Source organism: Arvicanthis niloticus, chromosome 17 (assembly GCF_011762505.2).
Source record: "Arvicanthis niloticus isolate mArvNil1 chromosome 17, mArvNil1.pat.X, whole genome shotgun sequence".
NCBI classification, from domain to species: Eukaryota; Metazoa; Chordata; class Mammalia; order Rodentia; family Muridae; genus Arvicanthis; species Arvicanthis niloticus.
Window position 1 is genome coordinate 18868773 of NC_047674.1, and position 13971 is coordinate 18882743.

The following is a 13971-nucleotide window of genomic DNA, read 5'->3' on the forward strand; positions in this document are numbered from 1 at the left end:
TATCTCCTTTTTGCTTTCTGGTTCATGATGTAAGCAGTGTGTTCTACCACACCACTAACCTTTACCATCAGGTCCAAACCAACCAGCCTGCCTGACTGCAGCCACCAGACCCGAGAACTAAATCAACACTTCTGCTTTATACGTTAACTGCCTCCAATATTTATTTCACTGTGATGATGGACAGATGGCTGACACACCAGACAACCAAGGACAAAAACGTTCAAAACCTTTTTGCCTCGTGCAGCTAAACTCTCTGTATGTATTACAACTAAAAGATTATTCATTTGCCAGACTCCTGCTAAGCTGAATTAAATGATTTACTAATATTTCCTTTCTTTAAAAAAAAAAAAACAAAAACAAAAAACCACGCTGGTGCTGGAGATATGGACTCAGAGGTTGAGGCTGCTGACTGCTCACTGAGGACCCAGGTTTAGCTCCTAGCACCCACACTGTCGCTCACAGCCATCGATGACTCCAGTTCCAGGGGACCTAGCCCTCTTTTGGTATCTAAGGGAAACAGCGTGCATGTACACAGACTTCCATGGAGGCAAAACACCCATACATATAAAATAAAAATAATCTTTTTTTTTTTTTAAGGGTTTAACTCTCTTAAACTAAGCATAGAAAAACCAAGGCAGGAAGTTCTCAAATCCTCTGACACTGCTCTTCTTGGAAAAGGGCAGCGTTGTGGTTTCATGAAGCAAATTTTCAGGAAGGGAAACTCCAAGTGCTGGGAGCTGAAGATCCTGCCTTCAATACTGTATGTGGAGCTCACCACAAACGTGGCCCAACAACTCAAGGCGTTTCCAAAACAGAGCATCTAAGACAAGACCAAGCAAGGCAAGGCATGGCTACAGAGATTACTGAGGCTGCGGAGGCTGTGTCAACTAGTTTTTCTTACCTTGCTTTAAGACGAAATGCTCGGGTAAAAATTATTGACCATAGGGGAAAATGCTATTTTATGTAAACAATCAAGACTGGAATTACTCTGAAAATAATTCCCCTGCCCTACAGCAGTTGTGTGCTCGTACTGAGCCAGGGTAGGTCCTTGCCGCCGGGCTGTGAGTTGTCTGATCCCCATTTCTGTTTCTCTATCTCTTCGTTATCTCATATACCGGACACGCTGACACACCGGCCATCATTAAGGAGTGGGCCTCACGGAGCTAACAGAGCAGTGTCACGGACACTCTGTAAATATTTAGACTGTGAAAGCCCCCATTTCTCCAAGCCCACAAGTTCTCTGTCTCTGTTTGCTCCCACAGCTTAGAAGCTGAGCCGGTGAAGCTGTTCTCATGAAAGCTGTCGTCATACAACTTACCTTTACTATTCGGTCCACTCTCCTTCTGGGTAAGAATTCAGCTCAGGAAAACAGCCCTGGGCACAGAACTCTGATGAGTCTGATGCTGTGAGGCTGACAGACGAGACTGCTCAAGACATCGAAGCTGAGAGCAGTTCCTCACGCTCCTGCCAGCGCTCGCCCCCTCACGGTGGCGCGGCCCGGTGAGGACCGTGTGCTGCAATACTCCCTCAGCCTCCACACTGCCTGTCTGCCCCTAACAAAGGCCTTTGCCCTGCTGGCAAATCCTTCCAAATATGTTGAGCCCATAACCCTAAGGCGGCCACTGCAGTCCTAAAGCTTCAGCCCAAGGGGACAGACTTGGGGATGGCAGTGGCTCGGGCTGTACCTGGAGCTGGGCTGCCTGGCTTCCGATCCTACGTCCACGTGTCTGTCCTGCTTTTCATTTATCTTACGTATTTCTTCCTTTTCTGCTAACAGCTCCTTGCACACAGTCTGTGCAGGACCTATTTAAAGTGAATTTCAGTGACTTTCTGTACATTCAGAGTTAGACAACCAGCACGAGTCACCTTTGTTCTTTTTTTCTCCTTTCCTTTGTTTCCTAGTCCTTCCAGGGCTGGGGAATGAAACCCAGGCCTCGTGCAGATCCTCCAGCCTAGTAGCTGAAATAGCTTTAAATAGATGCCTGTCCACTAAGAAAAGACACATGGCCTTGCGGACTAATAACCAGTGGTTGATCAGTCTCCTGTGGGTGGGTAACTGCTATTCTTTGAATGGTCTCCGTTTACAGCTGTGACACTGTTCCTCTGTACTCTCAAGTGTCCCCAGGGGAAATAGATTATGATAATGGCTGTACAACTGTCCAATTTCTAAAAATCTATGAATTTGACACGTGTGAAGGGCAAACATTATAGTATGTAAATGACACAACACAGCAGCTTAAAACCAAGTCTGGATCTGAATGACAAGTCCAAACACTATGCCTTCAGGCCTTCTGCAAAGGGAAACTTCTTCCAAGGAGATCTTTTTCAACAGGATAGATTGTTTTTTCTGATTTCACCACCAAGACAGTGTCTAGGCTAGTGATAACGAAACAAGATCACAAGGCTAGAAGGACGGCTCAGTGGTTAGTACAACCTCCTGAAACTCCAGCTCCAGGGTATCTTTTGGCCTCTGCACATACCTATACTCACATGTATGTACATACACACACACACAGCTTCTGTAGACATCTGTACTAACACACACACACAAACATACATATATTACTTTTGCAGATACCTATACTAGCACACACACACACACACACACACACAAACGCACATGTCAGCCCTTTCCAGGTCATGGCAAAGCCTCCTCGGATGCTTCATTTGACAGCTTTCTGATTCAAGGCCCTCAAGGCCAGTGTCCCTCCTATTGCACCCAGGGGACCCCACTCACTTCAGAAGGATACATAGATGGTTAAAAGCTTTGGTGTGTTACTGGCTTTAAAAATTAAAGCTAAAAACTTTTCCAGCTTCAGCTTTAATTCTGGAGTCCAAGAATCCTGGAGAAAAAATAAATAAAATTAAATAAATAAAGACGACATCAGCTCATTGATGAGCCATGGTACCATCAGAGCTGTGGGGTGGGTTAAATAATACTGTCAGTTATAGAAACCAGGGTCCTGCCAGGGCTGGGGGAGGAATGATTCCAGAATCCACAGCAGGTCAAATAGCTTGCATATGGCTGGAATATTTCATGGGATTTAAACACAAGCATGCTAGGAGGCCATATTAGGCTGAATATCAAAATTAATTCAGTACAGTCTGGGTACGCATACCATGGTAGACATGATGCAGACAATTATTCCTTAAGTTACACAACCCGAAAAGAAAGGGAGTCACTTCTAGACCTCACTTAGACAAGAAGAAAGACATGGTACAGGCCATACCACCTCATGTCACGGCAAGCACTGTGACACAATTTTAGTTCAACCTACCCTTGAAAATAAATTACTTATCTCAAATAACATCTATTAAGGAAAAAAGGACATAAATTGTGAAAGAGAAAGTATGGCAATATATAATTATCATCTTACTTCATACGAGCTGAGGTTTTGCTATGTTACTCAGGTTGGTCTTGAACTTTTGACTCTTGAGTACTGGGAAAACAGGCAGGCACTACTATGGCTGGTTTGAAAGAAATCCTCAGGCTGATAATGAACTTTATTGGGATCATTTTATTTCTATTTTTCAGATAAAAATATCTCCCACTTAAGAAAAATTAAAAATTAGACTTATCCATTTGTTTTGATGTGTGAATTTTTTGCCTGTATGTATGTCTGTCACCAAGTGCTGGCCTGGTAGCTGTGGAGGTCAGAAGAGGGCACCGATGCCCTGGAACTGGAGCTAGGGATGGTTTTAAATCAGCATGTGGGTGTTAAGCACTGAATCCGAGAATTCTCTGTAAAACCAACAAATGTTCTTAACAACTGGGCCATTTCTCCATCTCCCCAATCAAAATATCTTAAAAACAATCAAACTAAGGACTGAGGATGTGGTTTAGGTGGCAGAGTACTTGTCTTGCATACAACAAACATATTTGACTGTTAGTACTGCATAAGACTGGGAGCGGTGGTACATGCCTATAATCCTAATATTCACTAGGTAGAAGCAGGAAGATCAGAAATTCGAGGTTATCTCAGCTATTTGTTGAGTTCAAGGCCAGCCTGGGCTACATGAGACCTTCTCTCACAAAGCAAAGCAAGTATTTGGAACCCATAAGTCAGTCAAACTGTACCAGTGTCAGTTACTACTTCCTACAAACTGACAAACAGGCATTTTCCACTCAGCCACTGCTGACAATGTTCTTGAAACCAACATGGCAGGCAGGAATACACACTCTCCAGGCATGAAGCCCTTATCCTCGACTGCTCTTATCTCTACTGCCCTCAGCTTTGAGAAGAACACTTTCTGAATCTAATGAGCACTTGATCCCATACTTCCGAAAGACCAGTGTGGAGAGCCAGAAATGGGTCAGCTCTGATGAACAGTCGGGAAAAGCCACTCATCTGTCTCTTTCTGTGCAGAACACAGGCTTTAAAGTAAACTTGTGGCTGCCTGACTGTCTTCTCAGCGCTAAATGCTCTGACCCTTCAAAATTGCCAGTGGAACCTGACATAGGGCTGAACTACTATGGATGTGCTGACCGGGCCAGGGCTAACCTCCGTGGCCTTCCTCTTGTTCTCGTAAATTCTCCCCCAGGCCCCTAGTGACTGAACCTAGGGTGCGCTGCATGCTAAACAAGGGCTCCACCACTGCGTTACATTTCCAGCTTCCTTTACTTTTGAGATATTAGGATGTCATTAAATTGCCCTGGTTGGCCTTAAACTTCCTGCCTCAGTCTCCCTAGTAGCTATGATTACAGTCTGTACCAGGCTAGCCTTCTATCTCTTTAAATCTTTACTAACTAAGCTTACTTAACTTAGTCTCTGGCAAGAACAGGTGCTCAGGAATGTTCCCTAAAGTAATTATAAGCATCCTAAGTATTTCTGCAAGAGGATGTTCACTGACAAACTGAGTTTACAGAATACACATCATGATCATTACAAAGAAGCTTGACTAGCTGGATTGGTAATGCACATCTTTTATATTCTATTTATTATTTATTTATGTAAATGTATGTGTGTTTATGTATGTGCCCAAGGAGGTGAAAGATATGTTAGCTCCCTGAAGCTGAGTTCCAGGTAGTTTCAAGCTATCTGATGTGAATGCTGGGACTCGAACTCAGGTCCTGTGCAAGAACCATGTGGGCTCCTAACCACTGAGCCATTTCTCCAGCCCATGATGTACACTTTAATCACAGTAGGAAGGCAGAGCTCTCTGTGGGCTCAAGGCCAGTCTACTCTATGCAATGAGTTCCAACTCAGCCAGAATGGCATGGCACAGTAAGAGCCTGTCAGGAAGAGGAAGAAAAAGGAAGAAGAAGAGGAAGAGGAGGAGGAGGAAGAAGAAGGGGAAGGGAAAGGGGAAGAGAAAATAGGAAGGGGAAAGGGAGGAAGAAAAAAGAGAAAGAGAAGGAGGAGAAAGAAGAGGAAGAAGAAGAGAAGGAGGAGGAAGAGGAAGAAGAGGAGGAGGAGGAAGAGGAGGAAGAGGAAGAGGAGGAGGAGGAGGAAACAACAATGGCAGAAGCAGCAGCAGCAGGAGAAGGATCTGTTCTACATAGCAAGTTCCAGGACAGCCAGGAGCCAGGGCTATACAGACAGACCTTGTCTCAAGGGGATAAAAAAGACTAAGAAATTTCCTTTCCAGCTGATACTGCAACATATATAATGTAAAAACAAAACACAAAAATGAAAATAACTAAAAACAAAGCACACTGATAAAATGAGGTCCATTTAAAATCTCTGAGTGACAAGAAAGGAACCAGAGTCCACAAATGACAAGAATAAGAATCCTGAGAGTGGAAAACCCATGACCCAGAGGGCTCCACCCTCAGTAAAGAGTGGGATAAAAATCTGCTGTACAATCGGGACAGCAAGCCAGTCTGAAGGGCAAGCATCTAAGGTTCTGTACTCAGAGGCTAAAACAAGGAAATGTGTGGCTACCCTCACCCAGACAGAAGGACAGAAACCTCACTCAAGGCCAAATTGGTGAAGTTTATGCCAGGTGCTCTTTACCATCATTTTTAAAATTAAAAAAAAAAAAAAAAAAAAAGGCATGGAGGATATAATGTAAAGTCATGGACATCTGATCAGCTCTCCAGAGGACACAATAAAGAGAACAGAAGAGAGGCAAGATATAAAGAAATACAAACAGAATTTTCCAGAACTGTTCCAAGACACAAGGCATCAAATCAAGGAAGCTCAATAAACCCAAAGTGAAATCAGATATTTAACCCTGGACACACTAAAGTGAATTATACTACCTCAAATCCAAAAGAAAAAAAAAAATCACCCTGTAACAGACAGACAGACAACTTACTCCAAAGAGCAGCAAGTAAGAGAGATGCAGGTTAGCTAGGTTTAAGCAGAAGTGGATCATCCCTTCAATTCTTACAAAGTATAAATAGTATGACTGCTAGTGTATCTTTAAAATGTCAGTTGTTAGTAGGTCTTAGTGTTGACAACAATACCCCATTTTACGACACAAGGAAAGTTTGTTAAGACAAACTATATGAACGCTGTTTTAAAATAAAATGGAAGTGTTTGCTTGGCACAGAGGTGGGGGAAGAAGCAAGAGCAAAGGGATGACACAAGGCAGTTCTCAGGAATGATGACTGCCAACATTCCGTTCCCTAACCGTGGTGACCGGAGTTATAACTATGCACATGTTAAAAATCCACACGACTGCCGGGCAGTGGTGGCACATGCCTTTAATCCCAGCACTTGGGAGGCAGAGGCAGGCAGATTTCTGAGTTTGAGGCCAGCCTGGTCTACAGAGTGAGTTCCAGGACAGCCAGGGCTACACAGAGAAACCCTGTCTCAAAAAACAAAAATTTAAAAAAAAAAAAAATTAAAAAATCCACAGAACTTTACCTGTCCAGAAGTCAATTTTACTATATGATGTTTGAAAACACTGACCTGATGTGTGTGCATGGGTGTGTGCATCTTACTGAGGATTATGTCAAAATGTGGTTCAGGTCGTACAGATTATACATTGCTATTATTTCCATTCTGAGACTACAACTCAACTTCCTTCTGCAGGTCCCTGCTAATGTCTAACTAGCCTGCTTCTATGTCTTGCTAGGTTCCTTACAGGTTTATGTATATGAGCAAGAACATACAACCACAGCTAGTACACTGAAAAAGTAAGTCAAGTGTTACCCAGCCATTCAATACAATACTATATAAATTACAGTTAAGTCATAACGAGGATAAATCTTAGGCTTTTTTAAATCACCATCCAGAAACCACCAATACAACAATGTGGTCCAGTTCTGACAAATTCCATAGGGAGCTGCTTACCTGGAAGAGTTCTTTAAATGAGGGGTGAACCATAGGGTTAGGCACGAAGGGGAGGGCATAGAAGGGAAGAAACTCCGTAGTTTGGCTCAGGGCAGCCCCTTTTGTCTCCAGGTAGTTTTTGAAATAAGAAATCCTCTCATCCAGCTCCTGTTTGTCCTAGAAGGAAGACATGTGCTCAGGGTCTCTGGCCTCATTCCTCCTGTTCACCCATCCACTCTGTGAGGATCCCTAGGTCCCAGCCACGTCACCCATTGCTCCACCTGGCCTGGCAGGCACACTGCTCCAGTGTCTAAAATCACTTTTTAGGTCAGCAATGCCAGAGGATCAATGTGTAGTTCACATGGTATTTTATATCACTAGTACCATTTTCTCACATCCTTAAAAAGCTCCACAAACATTTTCAGTGTCAGAACCAATCACCTTGTCTATCAGATGGACCCATCACTTCCGCTTTCCAGACACAAACATTTGTCTGCATTCCCACGTTTCTAAAGGGGAATGACACATCTCTGTAGATTCCTGAAACAGAAGCGCCTTCCTTCCCTTCAGGAAGCTAAGGACTGACCATGCCCACATCACTGTTCCAAACACAGCCCAGTTTGAGGAATCCCTGGTACTTTTCTCCCCACCACACAGACCCCACTTTCCTCTTCCTGCCTCACTCAGCCTGTGCCATGAGGTCCTCTCCTGAGCACTGGGCCCAGAAAACAGTTAATGCTGACTTTCATATTACATTAACACAATTTTTTAAACAGAAATAGGTGGAACAAAACAACAACAAGAAGCAGCACAGAAAGTCTGACCCTCCCCACTGGGTCACACATAGAGGAGCAGCCTTCCAAGACTGGCTACTTCATGGCTCCCTCCACAGTGGCTCTGACGCTCCACTGAGTTCCGACAGGAACTTAGGGCAATGAAGTGGGTTAGGCCTAATGCTTAAATTATAATTATATACTTAAATTATAGTGTTAATTTTGGTCCCCAAAACTGCTTATAGGAATGTCTGCACAAGACACTGAGGGACCCTGAGTTAGTTCCGACTGGTGAATAAAGATGCCAGCAGCCAATGGCTGGACAAGTCAGACAGTGGTGGGAGTTTTAGGATTCCCCAGCTTGGGACAGAGAGAGAGATGGCCCAGACCACACCGTGAGGGAGAGGATGGTGAGAAGGCCGAAATGCAGTATAAATGGAAAGCAGCCCTACAGGGAGGGGGGGGGAGGTGTTAACAGCCCTATAGGAAGAGTGTGTGAGTGTGTGAGTGTGTGAGTGTGAGTGTGTGTGTGTGTGGGGGGGCAACAAAGATAAAGCATAGATTAGGAGGGTGTTAATTCGGGTATACCAGAGAGGAGTGTTTGCTAGCTGTGGAGAAGTTTAAAAGTACCCAGCCATTGAGGTAATCAAGGCATAACAAAATTACCTGGCATGTGTGTATGTATGTCTTTCATTCATGAATCCTGAGGGCTCTGACGGGTGGCAGTTTAACTAATTCACCGCTATAGGGCAGTGTTACCATGAGTGACCCAACGCTAGCTCTGTCCTGTGCTGTTCTGTCTGTAACTGAAGGCTGATCAGGCATGTGAGTTCAGCACTCCAGCCCTCTGCTCCCTTCCCACACCTCCAGCCAGTCTCAGAAAAGCTCACAGCAGCTAAAGTCAAGCCCAAGGATCTCCTCTAACATGGGCACACTACTTCTCCAGTCCTGTCAGTGAAATGTACGGTCTAGGTCTTCTCTCAGACACACCAAGTTGCCTGATAAAGACAACTTACTTGGATGAGTCTCCAAGACTCAAACACCTGAGGTGTTTAAAAGGAAAACAATTTAACTTCGATGACAGAAACTACAAAATCTCCATATAAATTAGGAAATAATCTTCTGAGAATGAAGCCAAAAATCATTTATCAGGACATAAAATGCACCTTGATAAGATGGCCACAAACTTAAACCCAGGCTTCCTTGGTCTCTGTGAGGCCTGTTAGCTAGCTCAGACTGACCAACCCTCAGCAGCCTACCGGCCTGCCTCCGGAGTACTTGAGAAGGTAGATGGCGAAGTGGATGTGAAGATAGAATTCCAGTTTCTGGGCCAAGGAGTCAGTATCTCTGATGGAGCTGGGAACATGTCCCTCCCACAAATCAAAGAACATCTTCTGGTCTCCACTGTCAAACGCTGCCACCAAGTCCTTCTGTGGAGAAGACAACAGGATTCAGGTCAAAGCCAGGCATGGTGGTCCATGCCTTACTCGCCACACTTGGGAGGCAGAGACAGGTGCATCTCTGTGAGTTCGAGGCCAGCCTGGTCTACAGAGCAAGTTCCAGGACAGCCAGGGCTACACAGAGAAGCCCTGTCTTGAAAATCCAAAAGAAGAAAAAAAAAAGAAGAATCCTAGTCAAATAAGATGCTCATTCTCCCAACCCCCCAAACTCACCACCTCCTAATGCTGAATGCCAACACTGTCCCAGAGGCTCCTTAGGCAAACCCTGTGACGAGTCCTAGATTTCCAGCCTTTGCAATACCCAACCTGGACATTCTTGAGAGATGAAAGGCTAAACTGATCCACTGTGCCTCTGGCTGCAAACTGATCCTGTTATCCAGTTATCCAGGACCACCAAGATAAGAATGCATACACACCACTAATCATGGAGAGCACAGCACTGCTGGAACTGGGCCTAAGAATGGCAGCTTACAGCAACTGACAGACTTTGCTTAACCACTACTGCAGACATTTTTGTGGTTTGAGTTTCTAAAAAACATTTAATTACATCTGTTTAGCAAGACAGTGTGTGTGTAAGTGTATGTGTGTGGTGTGTTGGTACGTGTACCTTAATGTGCATATAAAGGTCAAAGACAACCTTTGGGAGTTGGTTCTTCCACCTCATGATCACAGGAATCAAACACAGGTTCTGAGGGCTGGGAGCAAATATGGTTACCCACTGAGCCATCTTTCTAGAGCACTTTTTGCCTGGATTCCCTCGTCTTGCTTTCCTGATCTTCCTGCCTCAGCCTCCGAGTCCTGGGGACTGGGCATGTGCCGCCATCCTCCTCTTATGCTCCAAGCTACTTGTTTGGGAACTCTATCAGTGGGGCATGCTGACAGAGTGGTGTATGCTGTAGTATGATAATATTCGGTATTATCTAATAGCTGTTGACTGGATAACCAAGACAAACAAATATTAAACACGCATAAACACCAGAAAAGAATACATGTTAGCAAAGATGGATAAAACTGAAATCCTTTATATTAGAGGGGACATAGATTTATTTTACGTGCATGGGGGTTTTGCCTACATGTAAGTCTGTGCCCCACAGGCATGCACATCCCTAGTACTGGCTGAAGCCAAAAGGGGGTGTTAGATTCCTTGGAACTGGAGTTACCAATGGTTATGAGCCACTATGTGGGTGCTGGGAATTGAACCTGGGTCCTCTGGAAGAGGAGCCAGTGCTCTTAATTGTTGAGCCATCTCTCCGGCCCTCTCTGTTGTTCTTTGATAGTGACCACCCTAATGTGATATACTGTGGTTCTTAGTGCATTCCTCTGACAGCTTTGGGTCTATTTTTATCTAACTTGAAAGAACTTGCAATTTTCTGACTGTCATAAGCGTCTTCACAGCTGAAGTCAGGTGAGGCCTTACCTGGATTACCAGCGACTTGGAGTCCTTCTTTAATGACCCACCAACAGTTTTACACAGTGGCTTTCCTTTTACTTTGCATTCTTTTGAAAATGTCTTCAAGGTGTCTTCAAATTCAGCAAAATCTAAATACTGGAAAAGAAGGCATAATTCAGGAACAAAAAAATTAAAACACAAATACTGTAATTAAACAAGGGTCAAATGCCCTGAGCACATACTCTCTAATGCAGACATACAAAAGACCAACAGGAATATGCTCAAAACCACACCCACGAGAATGTATGCCATCAAAAAGACAAGACCTGGGGATGGTTCAGCACATGATGAAGACACAGAGAAGTGTTGAGTTCTCTGAGACTAGAACTACTGATGGCTGTAAGTCCCATGTGGGTGCTGAGAATCAAACTTGGGTCCTCTGGAAGAGAAGCCAGTGATCTTAACCTCTGAGCCATCCCTCTGGTCCTACTACACTTTAAAATACATGTTTTGGGGACCTGAGTTCTAATCCCAGAACTCACAAAGGGTGACTCACAAACGCCTGCAATTTCAGCTGCAGGAGATCCAGTGCCCCACTCTGGCTTCTGTGAGCGTTCACACACACAATGCAAACAGCCATACAGACATAAACACACAATCTTTTAAAAAAAAAAAAATGCTTTTCTGTGACTTGTGTTTCATATAACTACCTCTTTCACTAGTCCAAGTAATTCAGATTCATGAGCCAGGATATCCCCCATAGTGAACGGTTACTGGTAATTCTCACAGCAGAAATCTCTACAAGACAAAAAACAAAAACAAAGGTCAATTTAAACCACTAAGAAATCACAAGTGAGTGGCTATGGTGGGCAGGATATATGGCCCCAAAGACAGGTACATAGTAATCTCCAGAACCAGTCACTAACAAGCAATGAGAGGTCACATGACTAGGGGGATTTAAAGGTAAAGGTGGCATTAAGATAACTAATCAGCTGTCCTTCAACCACAGAGATAAGCCTGGATTACTAGTTCAAGAGAAGTCACTGAGGAAGAGGAGACGAGATGCAGAAAGAGGGACTGGTCACTTCAGGTTTATTGGACAGTTGAGAGTCAAGGAGGAACGGCCAAAACTGGGAGGCAAGGTGCTGTCCTCTAGCTTGTCCTGAAAGGCCTGAATCCGGCACACTCATCTGTCCCCTCAGTAGAGGTCCAATGAATATTTTATGTGGCTATCCACCGGAAATGCTCACAGCAGGTTCTAACCTGCAGAACTTCAGGACTCTAAGCCTGCACTACTTCAAGCACCAAGTTCATAGGGATTCCTCTCAGCAGCAGTAGAAGAGCTGGGCTGTGGTTCTGCTGGGAGAGTGCTTGACTAATACGCATAAAGCCCTCTAGCACCTCATAAACTGGGTGTGCTAGCACATGTCTATAATCCTGGCAATTGGGAGGGAAGGGTGCACACACCTGTGGTGTTTCTAGGAACCCACAGATAGATGAAGGCAGACTCCTTAGGCCCATCTCTCTAAACCCTTGGTAGCTCTCCACTGATCTGCTGACTTGAACCACACTGGTCAACACGGATTTCCAGCATACACGGAAACTCCATGATGCCCACAATATACCTGCCCTCAAGGAGGACCTGCACGTCCACAGTTCTGTCCATTTTGATGCTCTTTCTGCAAACATCTACATCTTGTTTGGTCTCTGCTTAAAGGTACCCACCCAGAGAGACTCCATCTGGCCATCACTCCCAAGCCAGCTGTGCTGCAGATTCCCAGAGGAACTAACTCCCCACTGGTTGACTTCAATGTCCTCTCACTGATGCACCTGCATCAGAATCCCCTTCATAACTCAAGGAAAGCCTTGTGTGTGGCCCTATGCCCCAAGATGCCTGTTAGACAGCCTGGTCCGGGGAGGTCTGGAGCTGGATGGAAAGAGATTCAGGGAAAAGAATGAAAGCTAGAGCCGAGGTCACCATCTCATTAGAAACAGCATAGTGGTTTGAAGAACAGAGAAGGTAGGAACCACACTGACTAAGGCAGGGTGGCAGGGTACGAGGTTCACTGATGCTCTATGGATGAACACAGGATGGAAAGGCAGTAAGCAGCACTCCTCCATGGCCTCAGCATCCGCATCGGCTCATGCATATGGGATCCTGCCCTGCCTCGCTTCCCCTGATGAACAAAGATGTGGAATCCTAAATAAAATAAACCCTTTCTTCCTCTATGTTGTTTCTGGTCAAACTGTTTCATCACAGCAAGAGAAACCTTAGCACAGTTCCCCACCTCATGGGCAAACTCACAGGTTCTCCAGAGCTAGAATTAAATCTATACTGATATTGCAGGGGAATACGCAGGAGTTGGTTCTCTCCTTCTGGAGTGTGGATCCTGGCGTTCCAAGTCATCAGGCTTGGTCAGCAAGTGTCTATCTCTTGTGAGTTCAAGGCAACCCTTGAATCCTCTCTGTTGGATAGATGTCCTGTCTCCTTAGCTCGGTTAACTTAGTCCAAACAACCTCTGGGCTAAGGATCTACTTTGTGGAGAAAGAAGTAACCTGTTCATAGTGTTTTGGCATGCGGTGACGATGCCACCCCTCCATCTGTGAGAGATTCAGGCCTACAGCTGGCTGGATAAGGAGAAAATCAATTTGCCCTGCAAGTAACATGCTTCCACTTAGATTCAGTGAAGTCTGAACGTGTCCTAGGCGCTGGGAAGGAAGACCACTATTGAAAACTAGAGGAGTGGGGGGAGGGGAGGGGACCTAAGTGTACCAGACTACGAGATCGTGCTGCCAATGCTCAGCGAGAAGGTCCAGGGCCACTCCAAGTCCGCCCCACCGCGGCGGAGTCAGGGGTTCCTGGGGGAAGCATGGGATGCTCAGGCGGCTGCCTCGGGCTCTGGTCAGGGAAGAACCAGGACTGACAAGGCGAGCCCTCTAGGTGGTGATCCCAGGCCTGCGCCAAGAGTCTACCCGCAAGGAGGGCCGCGCTTACCTACTGCGGGGCTGTGCTCACTCCTCCGGACCGCCAGCTCTCCTGCCGTCACCCCGGCAACCGCTACCGCTCGCCGAAGTCACGTGAAGCGACCGGGCCAATCTTGCAGGGAGAGGATAACGCGGAGCAT

The 13971-nt window shown here is 45.3% G+C and overlaps 1 protein-coding gene across 3 annotated transcripts in view; it reads right to left on the reverse strand.

Annotated features, from left to right (window-relative positions):
- The window catches only part of Armc9 (armadillo repeat containing 9), a 122174-nt gene extending 108203 nt beyond the window's left edge, over window positions 1-13971 (reverse strand). For all 3 annotated transcript variants that reach the window (XM_076914870.1, XM_034521624.2, XM_034521623.2), the window contains exons 1-7: window positions 13842-13971; window positions 11557-11644; window positions 10874-11002; window positions 9256-9426; window positions 7245-7400; window positions 2751-2843; window positions 1319-1343 (exon numbers count right to left, since the gene is read on the reverse strand). In XM_076914870.1, the coding sequence (XP_076770985.1) occupies window positions 1319-1343; window positions 2751-2843; window positions 7245-7400; window positions 9256-9426; window positions 10874-11002; window positions 11557-11607 (625 nt within the window). In that variant the 5' untranslated portion in view covers window positions 11608-11644; window positions 13842-13971. The remainder of the gene's footprint in view (window positions 1-1318; window positions 1344-2750; window positions 2844-7244; window positions 7401-9255; window positions 9427-10873; window positions 11003-11556; window positions 11645-13841) is intronic.